Source organism: Megalobrama amblycephala, linkage group LG14 (assembly GCF_018812025.1).
Source record: "Megalobrama amblycephala isolate DHTTF-2021 linkage group LG14, ASM1881202v1, whole genome shotgun sequence".
Classification (NCBI taxonomy): Eukaryota; Metazoa; Chordata; class Actinopteri; order Cypriniformes; family Xenocyprididae; genus Megalobrama; species Megalobrama amblycephala.
Genome location: NC_063057.1, coordinates 5861655 through 5879673, shown reverse-complemented (window position 1 = coordinate 5879673; position 18019 = coordinate 5861655). Strand labels below are relative to the sequence as shown.

General features: G+C 36.9%; 3 protein-coding genes across 4 annotated transcripts in view; 1 reads left to right on the top strand and 2 right to left on the bottom strand.

Annotated features, from left to right (window-relative positions):
* Nucleotides 1-5: 5 nt before the first annotated feature.
* Nucleotides 6-1099, bottom strand: lsm8 (LSM8 homolog, U6 small nuclear RNA associated). The gene is made up of 4 exons (XM_048155216.1): nt 909-1099; nt 612-652; nt 398-525; nt 6-278 (listed from the first exon to the last, which is right to left on the bottom strand). Exons 1-4 carry the CDS (start codon nt 937-939, stop codon nt 188-190), a joined length of 291 nt encoding a protein of 96 aa, XP_048011173.1. The 5' UTR covers nt 940-1099; the 3' UTR covers nt 6-187.
* Nucleotides 425-9304, top strand: si:ch73-139j3.4 (CD82 antigen). Of its 2 annotated transcripts, none has more exons than XM_048155215.1 (9): nt 425-545; nt 5129-5231; nt 5563-5641; nt 5854-5969; nt 6060-6134; nt 6262-6363; nt 6467-6631; nt 6725-6808; nt 8324-9304. In XM_048155215.1, the coding sequence occupies exons 2-9, from the start codon at nt 5166-5168 to the stop codon at nt 8678-8680; spliced, it is 1044 nt and encodes a 347-aa protein (XP_048011172.1). In that variant the 5' UTR covers nt 425-545; nt 5129-5165; the 3' UTR covers nt 8681-9304. The 2 variants fall into 2 exon arrangements, with proteins under 2 accessions (XP_048011172.1, XP_048011171.1); XM_048155214.1 differs by lacking the exon at nt 425-545 and adding an exon at nt 4828-4994.
* A 3170-nt stretch (nt 9305-12474) lies between these two features.
* kitlgb (kit ligand b) overlaps nt 12475-18019 on the bottom strand; it is a 6677-nt gene continuing 1132 nt past the window's right edge. The window contains exons 3-8 of the mRNA XM_048157354.1: nt 17660-17716; nt 16340-16498; nt 16085-16256; nt 14458-14558; nt 14104-14285; nt 12475-14003 (exon numbers count right to left, since the gene is read on the bottom strand). Of these exons, the coding sequence (XP_048013311.1) occupies nt 13961-14003; nt 14104-14285; nt 14458-14558; nt 16085-16256; nt 16340-16498; nt 17660-17716 (714 nt within the window). The 3' untranslated portion in view covers nt 12475-13960. The remainder of the gene's footprint in view (nt 14004-14103; nt 14286-14457; nt 14559-16084; nt 16257-16339; nt 16499-17659; nt 17717-18019) is intronic.

The following is an 18019-nucleotide window of genomic DNA, read 5'->3' as shown; positions in this document are numbered from 1 at the left end:
TCAAATAATTTCCACATTTTTTTTTATTTCAACACAGGTAAAAAAAAAGGATATGCATTCAGTCTATTTTCTTAAAGATTAAAAATAGCAAATAATATTGCTGCTTTTCGATGCCTGCAGATTTCCTAAGGTAAGAGACAGGGAAGTTCATCTAAATGTGGATCTTTCTGTCCTTGTTTGGGAGGCATCAGTGCACCACAGAGTTGAGCGGTTCTGCTCGTATGTTTCCAAGATCCAGCGCTGAATCTGTTTCTTCATCGATTTCACCAATTACAGCCCTTAAACAAATAAAACACACAAGTCTGTTCCTTTTGTGCTCTCAGAAATCCAATAAAGTCTGCAGCTGATTTGCACAATGTAAACAAATAGCAGAACTACTAGGGGCTTAAATACATACACATTATCGCCTCTGACAATATACAGTCCCAGAACCACCTGCTCTACTCCCTGGGAAGAGCTGAACACACGCTCGTGGCTTTCATCCAGGATGAGGTTGATTGTCTGGTCGAAGCCCTTTAGCGTCCCCTAAGGACAGGACAATACAGGTCAGTATAGGCTTCTTTATTGAAGCATACAAACAATGTTTACTTGGGAACATGAGAAACACTCACCACAATCATCCTGCCATCTGATGTGACGATGGCAACCGTCCCTTGAAATATGTCAGTTAGGGAAATATCAAGCTCATATATCACATATCTCTAACACACACTACACTAATACGCATGCATATACATTGTTATACTAATATGTAGTAAATGCACACTAAAATGCAATGATGACATGCTCGCGCGCCACATCTCGCGTCCACTGAAACATAAACACTGTCATTGAAACAGCAAAATGCCACCATTCATTGATTTGCAACTCCGTCACTGTGCGTATCATGAAATGCATTAAAAGGATACGGTTAATGTAACTCTCGAGAGCGGTAGACATCTCTGCTGGTGCGTGTTTAAATCCAGCGGGGCTCGAGTACAATTACAACGAAACACATTCGTTCAACTGAGACCTGAGCCGGAAATGAAAACGGAGAGACTTGAATAGCCGATGACCTATCAAGCTCAACTACAGGCAATACTAGTCGACTAAGAGCATTTATTATCCAGCCATTATCTATCGTATTTATCCAGCAGATGGCGCAGGCTATAGGTTTATAACATGTGGCACGCTGTTTTAACATTTAATCCTTAACACGTAATAGTATCTATTTGCATGCTACTAGTAGCCTACTTATTTTAGACACTAGTATCTATTCCATTAGGTAATAGTACTTATTCATTATCTACTAAGTGAAAGCAAAAGTGAGTGTGGGCAAGTATGGAATTTGTGCTCTGCATTTATCCTATCCAAGTGCACACACACACACACACACACACACACACACACACACACACACACACACACACACACGGAGCAGTACTTTTTAAAGATAGTAGTACTTATTCATTAGATAGGCGTAGTAGTTCTTATTTATTAGATATACTTATTCCAATAGTGTGTAGTATTTAATTATACTTGTATAATTAGAACTAGTACTTATTTTTAGTTACTAGTATCTAATAATACATACTAGTATCTAAAAAAAAAAGTAGGCTACTACCTAATGAACAACTTGATATACATACTAGTCAAAACTGAAAAGTAAATATCTGAATGACAGATTCCCATAGAAATCAATGGCAAAAATTTGAAATTTGTTACTAGCAACAATAGAATAGTTACTAGTCACTATCAAATAGTATCTAATGAATAAGTACGAGTATTTAATAATAATTACTAGTATCTAATGAATAAGTGCTAGTACCAATTTATTACTAGTATCTAATGAATAAGTAGCATTTAGTAATAAGTAGGCTACTAGTATCTAATAATAAATAAATACTAGCATTTAATAGTAAGCACTAGTATCTAATAAATAAGTACTAGTATCAATGTAATAGGCAGTCCCTCCAGGATTTCGCGATATTTTTTTTTTTGTGATTTTTGCGATGAAAATGAATGATTTTGTGGTGGTAATTTCCAGAAATTTGCGAAAAATGTTTTTTTTTTTTTATTAGAATACAACATTTACCATGTATTATGTTAGATGCACAGTAGTCATACATGGCAATAGAACAAACAAAATGCACAAATCTTGTTTATTGTGCTTTTTTTTTGTAAAAAAAAAAAAAGGCTAGTCCAGTGCTATACTAGGCTATCTAGCTTTAATACCATGATCACTTATGGTGGGAAATGTGACCAAAATCTTACAGGTAAGCCACATCAATAAGCAAATGCCTAATTATAAAAAGTTCTCAAGTAATTAAGAATCAAGTAAACAGTCAGCAATAAAATAAGAATAAACAAATTACAATAGGACAAATAAATACAACATAAATATACAGATACAAACAGTGCTTTAAGTTTAAGTGCTGTTTGTTTTTCCCCTGTTGTTTGATTAATATTAACGACACAGACAGAAGCGGGTATATAGGTTGCTTTCACTTTAAGACCTACTGTAATGAGCGGATCCAACGCTGACACACGTCCCAAATTTGTTCACTCAAGACATAAGCACCAAGATGGACATTTAGGCATAATTATGCATGTATTTGACCGTTCAAGGCCGATAAGCCTAGAAATATAATACATTTCGGTATGCACGCGCGAGCGCTGACAGGCAGCAAACGCATGCACAGAATCCGCAGCCAGTCGGTCAGTGTGTCAGAGCAGAATTGAGTTCGTGTAGCATATACAGCGCTTTTATCAACTCTTTTTTAGTGCTATCAGGCATATGATACTTTTTATTTGTCATTCATCCATGTCGCGTAATCGCTTCAACCGCTGCTTGGCACGGATGCGAGACGACAGGTGAGAAAGATTCGCTTTTGCTTTCACAGACCACATAGCCTACAGTGCATGCACATTGCACTACGGTCTGTAGGATATCCTCGTGAAAATAATGAATTGAAGCTTTTAAGAATGAGGAATTAGGGATAATTCAATTGGATAATATTATTTATTTTTGTGAATACAATTATTTTATGCGATTATTTTGCGGTGAAATGACAAATTATGCAGGATCGCAAAAAAGTTCAACATTTTGTTGATTTTGCGTTGTATTGATTTTACGTTGTATTTTCGGAATTGCGAAAAACTGGAGGGACTGAATAGGTACTATTATCTGATGCAGTGGTTCCCAAACTGGGGTACGCGTACCCCTGGGGGTACCTGACGTGACAACAGGGGGTACGCGAACAAAAAGCTGAGTAGTTCATTTAATTCTGGCTTAAAATAATATTAAAACCGAGCATGTATTTCTAACTGCCAAAATGTCGTAAATCCAGTACATTTAATCAAATTACCTCATCATCTGCAGTCAAAAATGACGGTATCCACACAAGCAGCATGCATTGATTACGTGCCGAAACTGCTGCCTTAAATCGCACTAAAGTACTGTCGTTCTCGACAATGCACCTTTGTAAAAGTAGGGATTTAGCACTTACTCGCATGAAGAACAAATATAGACACAGATAATGGATTAATTTCGATTTAAGACTCAAACTTTCTCCGATACAAAAACATACCTTTTGTGAGTTCTTGCATTTAATGATGATAACGAGTAAGAATGCAATTGTACCCAAATATCCACATGACTGCAAACGTGACATTATTATACAACAGGTCAAAAAATAAAACGTACATTTTAAACACAGTACTGCCAGTATTTACTCTATTTTGCAATGAAATAATAACAAAAACCACAGCAGAACTACAACACACGTCTGTGTTTCGCGAACAATTCTGCGGCTTTGAACGAATCGTGAGAGTCAATGATTCAGTGATTCATTCACAGCCACTTGCTTCCTTACTGAATGAATGACTCGATGACTCACTCATAAAAACAGTGACTCGCTGCCACCTACTGGCAGTTTTAGTTTAATATTTAAAAGTTTTACTTCGTTTTACCATCATTGCATAATTCTCTATTGATCTTTTTTTTATTTAAAACATTATAAAATAAATAAAGTTATTCATAAAGGTAAAAAAAAAAAAAGCACTGGAAAATCAATTTAGGGGGCAAATATTGTCCCTTAATGGTAAAGGTGTGACTGCAGTCAAAGTTGAAGAGAGGGGGTACGCAGAAGGATGGTAATCCCTTCAGGGGGTACTCCAAGCTAAAAAGTTTGGGAACCACTGATCTAATGAATAAGTACTAGAATAAGTACTAGTATCTAAAGAAGAAGTACTAGTAGCATGAAAATAGATACTAATACATTTATGGATTAAAGGTTAAAATGGCCTGCCATACTACTTTTGAGGTTAGAATCAGTTCTTGGTGAAAAGGCAAATTGTTTCAAGGCCACAGTGGGCGCCGATGGAAATATTGATGGTGACGATGACGATGGCACTTACACAAAAGTATTGTAGTGGTACAATGTCAGATGACATTTTGATTTGTATGAATGATTAGCATGCTGATGATATTTACATGGTATTCCAAGGTACTTCAAATATTATTTTATTATAATCAGGATACATGACTAAACTAGTATTACCATTGTATATTTCCAAAAAAGACATCACCATGGCTCCATGTCCAAAAGCCATTGTTCAAATGGTCATTTTTTTATGAAGCTGGTGAAACAACAAAAACCTAAACAAACCATTGCACAATCATAGTGAAAGGAAATAGACAAGATGATCATTTTTCACATTCTGAACTCTCTCAAAACCCCTCATTAAAACACAAAACACCGGACACATGCGGGTGTAAAGCACAACACAAGTGATTGTTAAAGTTAATCATTTGTGTTGTTATGAGGAAGTGAACTTTAAGCCTGAGATGCATTAAGGATCTCCAGGAAACCATTATGTGTGATGGCATATGAAATGCACATACTTGAACCGCAGAAGAAAAACGGATGTAATAATATAAAAGCTTCAGACAGTTTAGACTTTTACCATACCAAATTGGACAAGTAACAAGGAAAACTGGTTTAGCAATACAGGTAATTCAAAACCTTTGAAAGTGAAATCCTGTGGCATTTATTAAAAATACAGCTAGTTTTGATGTGTCAATCAGCGCTTTCTTTTCTTTAAGGAATATGATCTCTTATATTTGTGTTTGTATAACCTCTTTTAGGTTTCTTGTGAAGCTGTGGCAATTTGTTAAAGGCAACATGAAAGCAGACGACAAACTTCAGATCCTGAAATTCTTTCTAATGCTTGTCAATTCCTTCTTTGTGGTAAGATGAAATATATGATGATATTAGCAAGGATTTTAGAGACATTTTATGTTTATTAGTTACAAAGAGCTTCCTGGATTGCAATCAAATATATGAACCATAGATCAGTATGCAATTGGCAAGGATTTTAGAAACATTTTATGTTTTTTAGTTACAAAGAGCTTCCTGGACTGCAATCAGATATATAAATCATACAGTGGACATTGACATATGATGTGCTCGTTTTCTGCCAGCAGTTTATAAAGACAGACTTCTGCTCCCATCAGATAAACATCTTAATTCATGCATGGCTACATGTACAAACAAGTAACAAATGAAATGATCTTGACAGATTCTTGGCATCAGCATTTTTGCGTGTTCTGCTTGGATTTTGTTTGATGAAGACAGCTTTGTGAGTGTCCTCAGCACTGGTAAGTTTTCTTGTTTGTGGTGGTCTATCATTATGAGTTATATCTTACACAACTGCACCTATAGTAATGTTTTAAGACATGATGTTTTCTCCGTTGTCTCTCACTGAAAAAAAAAAAGTGTCTATACTACTTTGCCATAGCCAATTTAGATGAACATTTGTCCTTCAATCTGATGTTGGCGTGTTAATGAAGTGAAACGTGTGGTCTCTCAGGACAGGACATAAAGGTGGTGGCTGGGGGGCTCTTTTTCATCGGCCTTGTTGTGGTTGGTGTGTCCTTGCTGGGTTGTGCTGGTGTCTATTTTGAGAGCAGATGTTTCATCGTATTTGTAAGCATTACATGCACACAGTACACAGAGAACTTTTATGATGTTATAAAAGCTTGCTGTTAACATTTCCTTCTTTTCTGTCTTTATCAGTATCTGTGCTTCTTAATCGTCATCATACTGGGTCAGATTTTCATCACCTTTGTGCTATTTATACAAAGGGGGAAGGCAAGTCTTTATTAATGCAGAAAGCAAAAACACAGCTGACTTCAAATTCCCTTGAGACATTCGCTAAGAATCTATACCGGTTGATATATTAAACAAGTTGTCTAACGCATATTTTGAATGTTACCAGATTGAGATTTTTTTGTGGAATAATGTGGACGAGATCATTAGGCAGTATGGAGGAAATGAAACCCAAACGTTCTGGAAACTTCTAGACAGCGTTCAGACTTCTGTACGTGCATTATTTACTCCTTCACCGATCATGAATGCAACGGTCTTATCTGACAATCAGCTATAGCAAGGTGTGTTTTGATATGTGTTTTTTTTTGCTGTAGGCAAATTGCTGTGGTAGACTGACCTCAGATGAATGGAGGAATAACACAGTTATTGCGTCCCTGGGGGGGACTGACATCTACCCTTGCTCTTGTTTCAATGGTACCTGTCCTGTAATTCTGGCTGGAACACACAGCTTTGGAAGTGGTTTAGACATCTATAAAATGGTAACACATGTTGCCTTTTTCCATCATCCCAACCTTTACTTAATCTTTTCAATGTTGATTTAATTTGCACGCTCAAAGTTTTTTTGGTGATAGGGCTGTGAGACGGTTCTAGTGGAATGGCTAAATACGAATATAATCGTTATACTTGGGATGGAGGCTGGCCTTCTTTTGATTCAGGTAAAGAGAGACCAATTAAAATAGTAAAATAGTATTTTGCTAATTTAATACCAATTAAAATAGTATTCTGTGTTAAGTACAAGTTAGGCATCTTGGACTTGTACTGCTACAATAAAATAAATAACTTGTATTTTTCTCTCTTGTAAGTAACGCGAAAGAAATTAAGCATCTTTGACTTGTACAGCAAAAAATAAAATACAATAAATATAACAGTTGTACTTTATCCCCCTTGTAAGTGCATAATGCAATGCACTTTTAGTGACTGACCTTAAATTGTATTTAACCTGGAATTTATTAAAAAAATAGTATTTTGGTAACATTTTACTATTGGAAGCTTGTTTTTGCCACTGAATATAAAATAAAAAAAGGTAATTATGACTTTTTATCTTGCAATTCTGACTTTTTTCCTTGCACTTGTGAGATATAAAGTCAGAATTGTGTGATATAAAGTCAGAATTGTGATATAAAGCAAAGACTATAGAATAACACAAGACGTGTCACTCGTATTGTTTTGAATGGGAGAAAGTGTAACGCGCAATATGGCGGAATAAGTCCCGCCTTCTAAATAAGAGCAAATCGCCGACTGGTAAAGTCATCGCGTCACTTCAGCGGCCGTTAGAATCACCGGTTTCTATAGAAACAGTCAGACGCGCGCCTCCGAAGAAACGCGCATTTAGGTCTGCGCATGCGCATTAGCTTGATCCAGCCTGAAAAATACAGTTTTTTGTCATGATTCGAGCGTTTAGAAACTAAATTTATGAGCCGATTGTTGTTAGATTTCATTGGTAATTTCAAATATGAAATTTAATCGTAAGGTTGGCGAACAGTTTTGGAGAATTTGATGTTTCCCCATTCAAAGAGATAGGAGCTGCATGATGCCCACAGGCTGCCCGAGAGGCGTTTCAAAGATGGCCGCCGAGTGAAATGATTTGTCTTAAAGGGACTTTGTATAAAGTCACAATTGCAAGAAATAAACACAATTGCATGTTATAAAGTCAGAATTGTGATATAGACTCACAAATGCGAGTTATAAAATCAGAATTGTGATATAAAGTCACAATTGCATGTTATAAAGTCACAATTGCGAGATATAAACTCACAAGAAAACTTGCAAGAAAAAAGTAAGAATTGTGAATTGCGCCTTTATCTCACAATTCTGACTTTATACCTTTTGTAATTGTGAGATAAAAATTATCCTTTTTTATTCTGTGGTGGAAACAAGCTTCCATACTTTACCGTAAGATCCCATTAGTTAATGCATTAAATATCTAGTTTAGCACAGGCTGATTACTCCTTTACATGCAATCACATCATTACTGCATGGCACAAGCTGATTGATACATTTGCTACAGTATTTAGTTAATCAATTCTTCAGAAGTATTTTTCAATGTTAGTTCATGTTAACTTATGTAGTTAACTAACGTGTTACAAAAATGTGTAAAGTCTTAGTATTTTAATATAAAAAAGCATGCATAAATCTAATGCATTTGGATCGTTTTGTCCCGTAATGTTCAGATTCTTCAGTTTATCTTTGGCATCCAAATCTACAAATGCATCGGCCGCAAGACGAGGGAACGGGATCCCAATCTGCTGAACGCCATGGAGGAGAATCCTGCAGCGAATACTGAACACCAGCAATACAGCGCAGAAAATCACCAGTTTGAAATTCAAACCTATAATAACCCTCAAATGGACAGTGGCAACTATCCTCACAGTAGATATGCTGATGAGAATTATAATCAATATAACAATCCTGAATTGGACAACAGTCAAATGTACAATAGACCTCATGTGTTGCAACACCAACAGAGCTACAGTGGCAGTTATGATCAGGGGTATATTCATCACCAGAACTACCATCAGAGCTACTAAATCCAGATTTCTTTTCTCGTGTAACATGATCAGATTGGGATGGGCTAATTTGCTGTTTTAAAAATAGCATGCTTTCCAAAGAGCAAGCTGTGGTCTAGGGCTGACCAAAGACACTTAAAACCACCCATAAGACCATTGTTTTGTTTCACTAAGTTCAGGTTAGTGCCTGTTCCCAGGAGTATCGTTTGTCATTTTAAAGACAACCAGCATCACCTTCTCAAAGAATTCATTCCAGACCTCTCAGTCTTTTTAAAAGCAACTCAACATATTTTTGTAGAAGTCAGTTCTGGGTTCGATGACAGAAAATTTACTCATTTACTCAGTTTCCATTTTATTTTAATGCCCCATGACAAGTTTACAGGTATTGCATAACTGTATAAGTGTAATTATATAAAAAATACTGACCTGAAATCATAACCAATATAATATGAGACAATCCACACAATATAACTCGCAAGAATATTATCATTCAATTTTAAAACACTGTTATATGTATATTCATGAATATATAAAATATATAAAAAATAAAAAATTGTTACTCTTTAAATAAAGAATAAAAATCTACCTGTTTTCTACTTAAACCATACAATTAAAAATAAACATGTGTTATATACAACATCTATATTTACATTGTTTTGATTATTACTAATCAATAGAGAACAAAAAACACACAAACTGTATTTAAAATGCGCGTAAACCATTAATCATCCTTTGCTTTCGTGCCACGGAGAATCCTCTGTGATATTCATATGATTCGAGGGCTTGTTTTGTAAATCATTGCACACTCAGACCTGCTTTATGAGTCAAGACTTGATGTTAATGACACTGGGGGCCGTTCAGTGTGTGAATGTATCTGTGTGTGTGTCGGAAGCTGAGTCGGCGAGTCAAGAGTGGGCTTTGACTGAAGTTTGATGGACGACACTCACTATAGACCATAAAGAGCGGCGTTTCTGTCTGCATGAGAGGGCCCTTTGTTACATTTGCTCTGCGGTTGATGATAGCCAGGCTGACATTACCGACCTCGTGCGGTTATGAGTTGGCAGTCATGCTTTACGACAACAGTTGACAGCACACGCATTGATGGAGACAAAGAGAAAGTTACATGGAGAGGAGCTTGAGATTTCCACTGCCAGTACCTGATTCCGCTCTGGAAGAATGACAGTGATGCACAATGAGTCAATGGGGGATTTTCAGGACTCGATTGTCGGTGACACAAAAACTCTTCGAAAATAGCATAAAAGGGGTTGTTATAGGTTATATTTTGAAAGGAATAGTTTATCTAAAAACGAAAACTGTCATTTATGCACCCTCACGTTGTTACAGACTTTCTTTGTTTAGTGGAGCACAAAATGAGACGTTCTGAAGAATGTTCATGCTGCTCTTATATTGTAACAATGGCCTTTCAAAATCCAAAAATAGCAAAAAAAACCTCTCTAAATGTAGTCCACATGACTCATGGACAATATTCTGGAGCCAAATGGGAGCTTTGTGCAGAATAAACTGAAATTTAAAGGGGCCATATTTAAGCATTTTTATGTATTAATAGCTTTTTATTGCCAGCTTGTAACAAAGTGTAAAAACGAGACCTTCCCGACTTCCTAGGTTGTCTATATATTTTTATGCAAAGGACTCTGAACATTTTTGGTGGGAAAAATCAAAAGGATGTGATGTTTACGCACGCTCCCGAAAGCCTCTCTTCCATTCTACGACACAAGAGTCATTCTGTACTGTAATGTCAATGTGTCATGCCAAGAAAAAGGATTTATTTTAAACTATAGTCTCATATAGCTAGATCTATACAGTCTATAGTCTTAAATATACTGTATAATCAAACTATCATAACAGTGTAATTTAAACTACCTCACCTGTCGACATGATGCCGGTGAATTACAGAGCTGGTGCACAAGCAATAAGTTGCTGTCTGCAGTTCACTTAACGACCACCAGTCGTTTCTGAATTCTACATATAGCCCATTTAAAGGTTAGTTCACATAAAAATGATTTTTTTTTGTCATTAATTAATGACCCTCATGTCGTTCCAAACCTGTAAGACCTTCGTTTATCTTCAGAACACAAATTAAATGATTAGTTCACTTTTAAATACACCTTTCCTGATAAATTTACTCACCCCCATGTCATCCAATATGTTCATGTCTTTCTCTCTTCAGTCGAAAAGAAATGAAGGTTTTTGAGGAAAACATTCCAGGATTATTGTCCTTACAGTGAATTTCAATGGCTACCAACAGGTTGAAGGTCAAAATTACAGTTTCAGTGCTGCTTCAAGGGCTTTAAACGATACCAGATGAGTAATAAGGGTCTTATCTAGCAAATCGATCGGTCATTTTCTAAAAAAAATACAACCGTTTATGCTTTATAAACAAAATATCGCCTCGAACGTACTTTCCGCTTCCGCATTCTTCATAACGCTTACGCTGAATGTTCTACGCCTTCCCTATTCAAGTTATGGAAAAAAACGAAACTGGCACCGCATTCGTTCCGTAAGTAGATAAGATATTTATATATATAGATATTTATATATATTTATATTAAGACATTTTTGATGAAATCTGAGAGGTTTCTGACCTCCCTATACACAGCAACGTCATAACCGATTTCAAGGCCCAGAAAGGTAGTAAAGATATCATTAAAATAGTCCATGTGACTGCAGTGGTTCAACCTAAATATTACGAAGCGATGAGAATACTTTTTGTGTGCAAAAAAATAAAAATAACTACTTTATTCAACAATTTCTTCTCTTTTATGTCAGTCTCCTATGCTGTTGATGTAGTAAACACAGTGCAGAGCTTCCGGGTTCTACATCAGAACACCGGCTCAGTATTACGCATTGATTAAAGTCGTTATTTTTATTTTTTTGGCAACAAAACGTATTCTTGTCACTTCACAACATTAAGGTTGAATCAATGTAGTCACATGGACTATTTTAAAGATGTCTTTACTACCTTTCTGGGCCTTGTAATTGGTAATAACGTTGCAGTCTATCGGAGGCCAGAAAGCTCACGGATTTCATCAAAAATATCTTAATTTGTGTTCTGAAGGTTTGGAATGACATGAGGAATTTTTTTTTGGGTGAACTAACCCTTTAAGGCGCACATTTGCACTTTAAAATCCCTTTAGAAAAAGTATTAAGTCGTATATTATGTATGAATTTAATTGTGTTAGATATAAAATATCAAACCAAGTGCAAAAAAGCAATCCTATTTTTTGCACTAATGTCTTTTAAAGGTCCCGTTTTTCGTGGTTTTTTGAAGCTTTGATTGTGTTTATAGTGTGCAATATAACATGTGTTCATGTTTCGCGTGTAAAAAAACACAGTATTTTTCACATAATTTACTTATCTGTATACCGCTGTTTCCACTGTCATAAAAACGGGCTGATGACTTCCTTGTTCTATGAAGTCCCTCCTTCAGAAATACGTAACGAGTTCTGATTGTGCCAGCGGTTCCTGTGTTGGACAGCAGCTTAGCGCATCTTGCCCGGAAAGGTCACGCCTCTTACCATAACGTGGAGATGCACGCGCTCAGTGTTATTGTAAACATGTCTTTAATTTTACCCTATCAATTTGAGCCGGAATCAGACCCGGTGATTGGACTGCGGGATGAAAATAACAGCGTTTCGACGACATGGCGACAAACACACTCTACAAACGCAACTCTTGTGTATTCCTGTGGGCGGAGGTTAGTCAAAAAACTGTTTTAGTGACGTCATTAAAGAAGGAAGTAGAGGGATGTAGTCCAAACTGACCGCTCGATGTAGGTGACTTCTGTTAAATAAAATATCTCGCTTGGCATTGAACTTTGAGCTTTAAAATTTTACAGATTTTATTTATACTCTAACAACAACATTACACACTAACTAAAGTTTGAAACATGGGATCACGAAGAACGGGACCTTTAACTAACTAGTGTTGTTTGAAGTCAGTTCACAAAAGTGTCTTAGCACCATAACAGTAACAATGAATGTCCATCAGACAGAAACTTAGTATGTTTGTGCTTTATTTCTTTAAAATAAATCTAACTTGGTTTGATATATTGTTATATAATGTACAGAAATTCATACTTTAGGTGCATCTTAAGTGTTCAAACACTTTTCGGGCTTTTCTTGTATGGAAAGAAGCAGCATGAACATTCGTCAAAAAAATCTCCTTTTGTGTTCTGTCGTCATACATTATCAGTAAATGATTTTCAATTTTAGGTAAACTATCCCTTTAAAAACAAAACATAATTGTATTCTAAAACAAAAAAAAATCTATTCTAATCTACTCAGTTGGCCTTAATCTCACGACGTAAATCTTATTTAGCTACAAGTGAGCAGAAAAACAGACACCGGAAGAGAATGAGCGAGAGATCCTATAGCAAGTGAGATTGAATTATGGGACATGAGTCATGTTGATATTACATCTTTATCATGTGAGCTCTTTTCTCATGCTCTCTGGGTTTCCCCATATTGTCATGAAAACAATCAGCTCTTGTTGCGGTGCCGGAGTGTGTGAGCGTGTGTACACGGCCAAGCTAGTTAATACAACGCAAACGGACCGATGACCTGGCTTACAGACCCTCTCAAGAGCGACAGAGACGTGTGATTCTTCGAGCTGGAGTGTGTTTGTGTGAGAGAAACAGAGTTAAAGCCAAAGTGGATGAAACGAGAGTCTGATGTCTGATACCTCCCTCTACAGAAGAACCGGATGTTGTGAGGATCCAGTGTTCACAGACACGCATCGAGGGCTTCAAGATCCCCTCCATCAGTATCAGCCAATAAATGAGTAGTAAAATTCTTAGCATTGTTGTCCACGCTTTAAATCAAAAGTGTTTCTAGACAAGCCCGTGCTCTGTTCCAGAGATGTTTTCTGGTGCAACATAAACCGCCATCCTCATGCAATGGGGCGCTGGCACAAAAAAGCCATTTATCCTCCGTGCAGAAGCCTGCAGGACCAGTGGCGTTCCTCAAAGCCAACGAGCTGCCGCGGGCATTGCGGCCGACCAGCCAAAGTGCTCTTCAAAGAACCACACTTCCTGCCGGATGAAATCATAAAGGTTTTCCCATGGCCGCTTTTAGGATGGCATCCCGGACACTCGTCGATTGGTTAAGCCAGACACAAGTTGCGATTTGCATCAGCATAATGTTTTTTGTGGTGAGCATCGATACATCTGATGCATCCCTCCTGTCACCGCCAAAATATTCCCTTCATTGTCCGCTTCATAAATCCGGAGATTTCGACCGCAAAATACTGTCATTTCCGCTGGTTTCCCTCATGCATTTTTGATTAAACCTCTGTGTCTGCACACCCTAAAGAATCCAGCCACGCCCTGTGAGGATGCCACATGGTGATGGAAAAATGGGCTTTGTTAGGTCTTGTTTACTAACTGGTAAACAGACAAAGACTTGATGCAACTAACAGACGGCTACCTGTCCTGTTGACTGCTGGAACCAGAATCCCCTCGCGCAGCTCCGCCGTGGGGCTCGGTGCTGCTTTCTTCAGCTCTGTCGTGGGGCTCGGTGCTGCTTTCTTCAGCTCTGTCGTGAGGCTCAGGCAAACTGAGAGCAACTTCATGCCTTCTTTGTGCACAATAGCCTCCTCTTCTGAATACCTGGATATTGAGATTTGCATATAAACTTTGATGGATGACCTCAGTGAGATGTGAAAGACACAGGTGTTCTTGAAGCATGTCAGTGCAAAAATTACAAAAATTTCATTGAACGCCTTCAGGGCTTCCTCACTGTGGTGACAAAAGGAAAAACAATAAAAGGGTACTAACTTACCATTGTTACAGTGAGAACCAGAAGCGCCATGCAGGGGATGATGAGCACCGCCAGGAGCAAATGAATCGCTCCGTTCATGCCATGCGGCTGTCTGCTTTGGCCTGCCAGAACATAAAAGCACATTCCCTTTTTAGTTCTTGCGTATACACTACACTATATAGCATGAAGTATGTGGACATCTGAACACCACACCCATTTGTGTTTGTCGAGCATTTCATTTCAAAAGCATTGGCATTAAGGCATTAAGGAGTTTATCCTTCCTAACGGCTCCCATTCTTCTGAGAAAGCTTTCTACTATATGTTGGGACATTTGCGTCCATTCAAACACAAGAGCACCAGTGAGTCAGTGCTAAAATCAATGAAAATACTGATGAAAAATGGTGGTTAAACTTGTATTATGTTCGAATTTTGTGTACGATTTTTATGTTTCGGGTCATCCTAATTGGATTCAACACAATTCATGAAGAATCACACTATGAAAAAAAAAAAAAAAAGGTAAAAAGAGTAAACCTTTACTATTAAAGGGGTGATTGATTATGATTTCACTTTTTTAACTTTAGTTAGTGTGTAATGTTGCTGTTTGAGCATAAACAACATCTGCAAAACTTTGTGTTTTTGCTCGCACCCAAATAGGAGCAAATTTAACAAGCTATAATAAATGATCTGTGGGGTATTTTGAGCTGAAATTTCACAGACACACTCTGAGGACACCAGAGACTTATATTACATCTTGTGAAAAGGGGCATAATAGGTCCCCTTTAAGAAATGAAAAGCTTAGGGTTAAAAGAACCGTTGCCAAACATATAACATACTGGAAACATAATAATCACTGCAATAATGATCCAGCCATAGACTCTTAAGTATTCGCCTATTTTAAGCGACTTTTTTTTGTGCCCGGGCAGTGTATATGAGATTAACCATACATAACAAATGTTACGTGCTAATCAGAATTCATGTTGTGAATACAGTCTTTTCATAACAATGCACAAAAAAAAACACAGACTATGAATAAATAATGCATAAATAATTCATAATACTGTAATGTTATTTCAGAGGCTCATCTTCTCACAACAAGGACAGAATTCATAGTTTAGCACTTTGTCAACTAAAACTCAACATAATATTGAGAATATTTAAAGAATATAATTTTCACATTTATATATTTAAAGAACACAAGACTAAACATGTTGTGGCTTTGTAGAGGCCTGTCAAGACTCAGTAAATCATATCTCTATGGACATGCTGGACCCTCCGCAATGCTTTCACACAATTCTCAAGAATGTCATTGCATGCTTGGTTAGCGCCACACTCCTGCTTTACAAACACCAAGACTGCTGATTTACCTGCTATAATGTGCGTTTTTCACAAATATGCTCAAATTTTGCATGCACATGCTCAAGTTTTAACAAACACATGATGGAATCTGCTATGAAATCATCAGCAGTTTTCAGCAGAATTGGAAACTGTACATATATGCTGCTCCTCACTTTATTATCTTTGCATCCATTCCGCAGAATTACATCCATTCCACTGAATTACCACCATTTACCTCCAAAAACAGTCTGCAGATTGCATCTAGGCCTCCTCACGCATCATATACATAACACGCAATATTTAGTGCATTCACCTGGTGTGAAAGGAGGGGCTGCAGGAGTCTGGCAAGGGGGAGGTGTGCAGTGACGAAACTCGCCGCCCGTGGACCCAGCCGCTGCAAGAACCTCTTTAACGTGGTTAAAGTAACGTCTAGTTGGCCACTTTCCCCTCCTGTAGTGGCATTCGAATGTTTGCATTGTCACCTCCTAGTAAAGACAAACAAACCAGGGTGAGCCGACAGCCACGACAACATTTCAAATAAAGGAAATGTAAATTAAGAGGAAATTACCAGCTCCTCTCCATCCAGATTGAAACGAAAATTCTCCAGCATTATTATAAATATTGTGATGTTCGCTTTATTGGTGGACAGGTTGCCAAACTTGAGTGACAATGTTTTTAAACTGCTTTCAACTTTATACAGGTTCACATATAGCCAGCAAGCGCCGCCCTTAAATATCAGAAAAGAAAAATGCTTAGGTGTATCGCAAACCACAATAACTCATATGATACATAATGCTGATGGCCCCAAAATGAATTTGGACACTTAAGCCACACTTAAATGTCATTGCATGAGATAATCTTATCCCTTAAAACTCATCTTTTATCACCAAAATGACATATTTAAGTTTTTTTTACTGTGAAAAAAAAAAAAAATCTTCATGCCTTAAAATAGCTTGAATGTAACTCTACACCCTTGCTTCATTTAGAATACGCAGATCTATGAATATGCTAATTAGCCCCGCCTCCACTCACTCGCACAAGCTCAGAGATCCACTCGGTCAACTTACTGAGGTAAACGCTGCACAATGGTATCTCTTTTTACAACGTCAGATACATAACAGTAATTAATATGATTAGCCTTTTGCTTGACTAAGTTATCAAACAGCTAATAATGTGTTGCTTATGTTACACAACCTTGCTTCAGAGTGTTAATGATATGGTTAATGATATGCTAAAGCCCACCGGCACATTGACGTGTTATTGGTTAAACACCGGCGATTTCAAACCACGTTTTTGAAACTGTCTTTAGCTCACTGCAGTTTTAAAGGGTCATGAAACCCCAGAACACATTTTTGAGCTGTGAACAAATATGTATAAGCGGCACATCATTGAAAACACTAAAGGTACTCATTAATTTTATTTATAATTTGAAATTAGTTATTTTTGCATTTTTACAAAATACTCTTGCACATGGTTTGTCTTAAAGCATATTAAAAACACTACATAGACATATAAACAACATTAAAAAATTTGATTTTCACCACAAGGGGACTTTAAAAGAAACATGAATGCATTTTCATGCAAGACATTTCCAGATAAAAAAGTTTGTTAGGTTTAAATGATGAAGCAAGAGATAAATTGTTTGAAATAATTAAAATATTATGAAATATCTATGCAAAAATGGCATAAGGTCATTGAGAGAAAAGCTTTGCATCATTTGTTTGCCATGTGGTTTGATATTTTATCATGTATAATGTAATTAATGTCATGCAATAAGTGCAGCTTAATTGTCCAAATATGATTTTGGGCCACTGTTGATGCATCTATATTGATAACAGAGCAAACTTAGTCAACCGTATTTTGAAATATTATCATTTATCACACTTACCACATCCTTGGTGATGAAGTCGATAGGAATTCTGTAGTCACTGGGAATGTTCTCACTCTGATGAGTTGGGGAAAACAAGAATTGGTTGGTTGTATAAAATGTACAAATTGGTCAATTGGCAAAAAAAAAAAAAGTCCTGACTAGTGTAGAAAAATAGTGAAATGTCATTTATTTCCCTGCTGGAAAAAATGGCAAAAATCAGCCTGAGATGGTTTGTTGATCTTAGCTGGTCTAACCACACGAAAAACAGCTCAAAAACAGCCTTCAGGTCAATCTGAGTGACCATAAACCAACCAACTTGGTTTAAGCATTTTTTAGCAGGGTTTCACAAACACAAAACGCAAGAAAAGAATGAATAAA

Bases quoted from the DNA above. Each gene is read 5' to 3' on its own strand.
- lsm8 (XM_048155216.1), bottom strand. From the start codon at position 939: ATGTCTACCGCTCTCGAGAGTTACATTAACC. The intron at 653-908 runs GTATCCTTTTAA...ACATATTTCAAG, and splicing joins TCTCGAGAGTTACATTAACC to GGACGGTTGCCATCGTCACA. The intron at 279-397 runs GTATGTATTTAA...TATTTGTTTAAG, and splicing joins ATTGTCAGAGGCGATAATGT to GGCTGTAATTGGTGAAATCG.
- si:ch73-139j3.4 (XM_048155215.1), top strand. From the start codon at position 5,166: ATGAAAGCAGACGACAAACTTCAGATCCTGAAATTCTTTCTAATGCTT. The intron at 5,232-5,562 runs GTAAGATGAAAT...TGATCTTGACAG, and splicing joins TTGTCAATTCCTTCTTTGTG to ATTCTTGGCATCAGCATTTT. The intron at 6,135-6,261 runs GCAAGTCTTTAT...GAATGTTACCAG, and splicing joins TATTTATACAAAGGGGGAAG to ATTGAGATTTTTTTGTGGAA.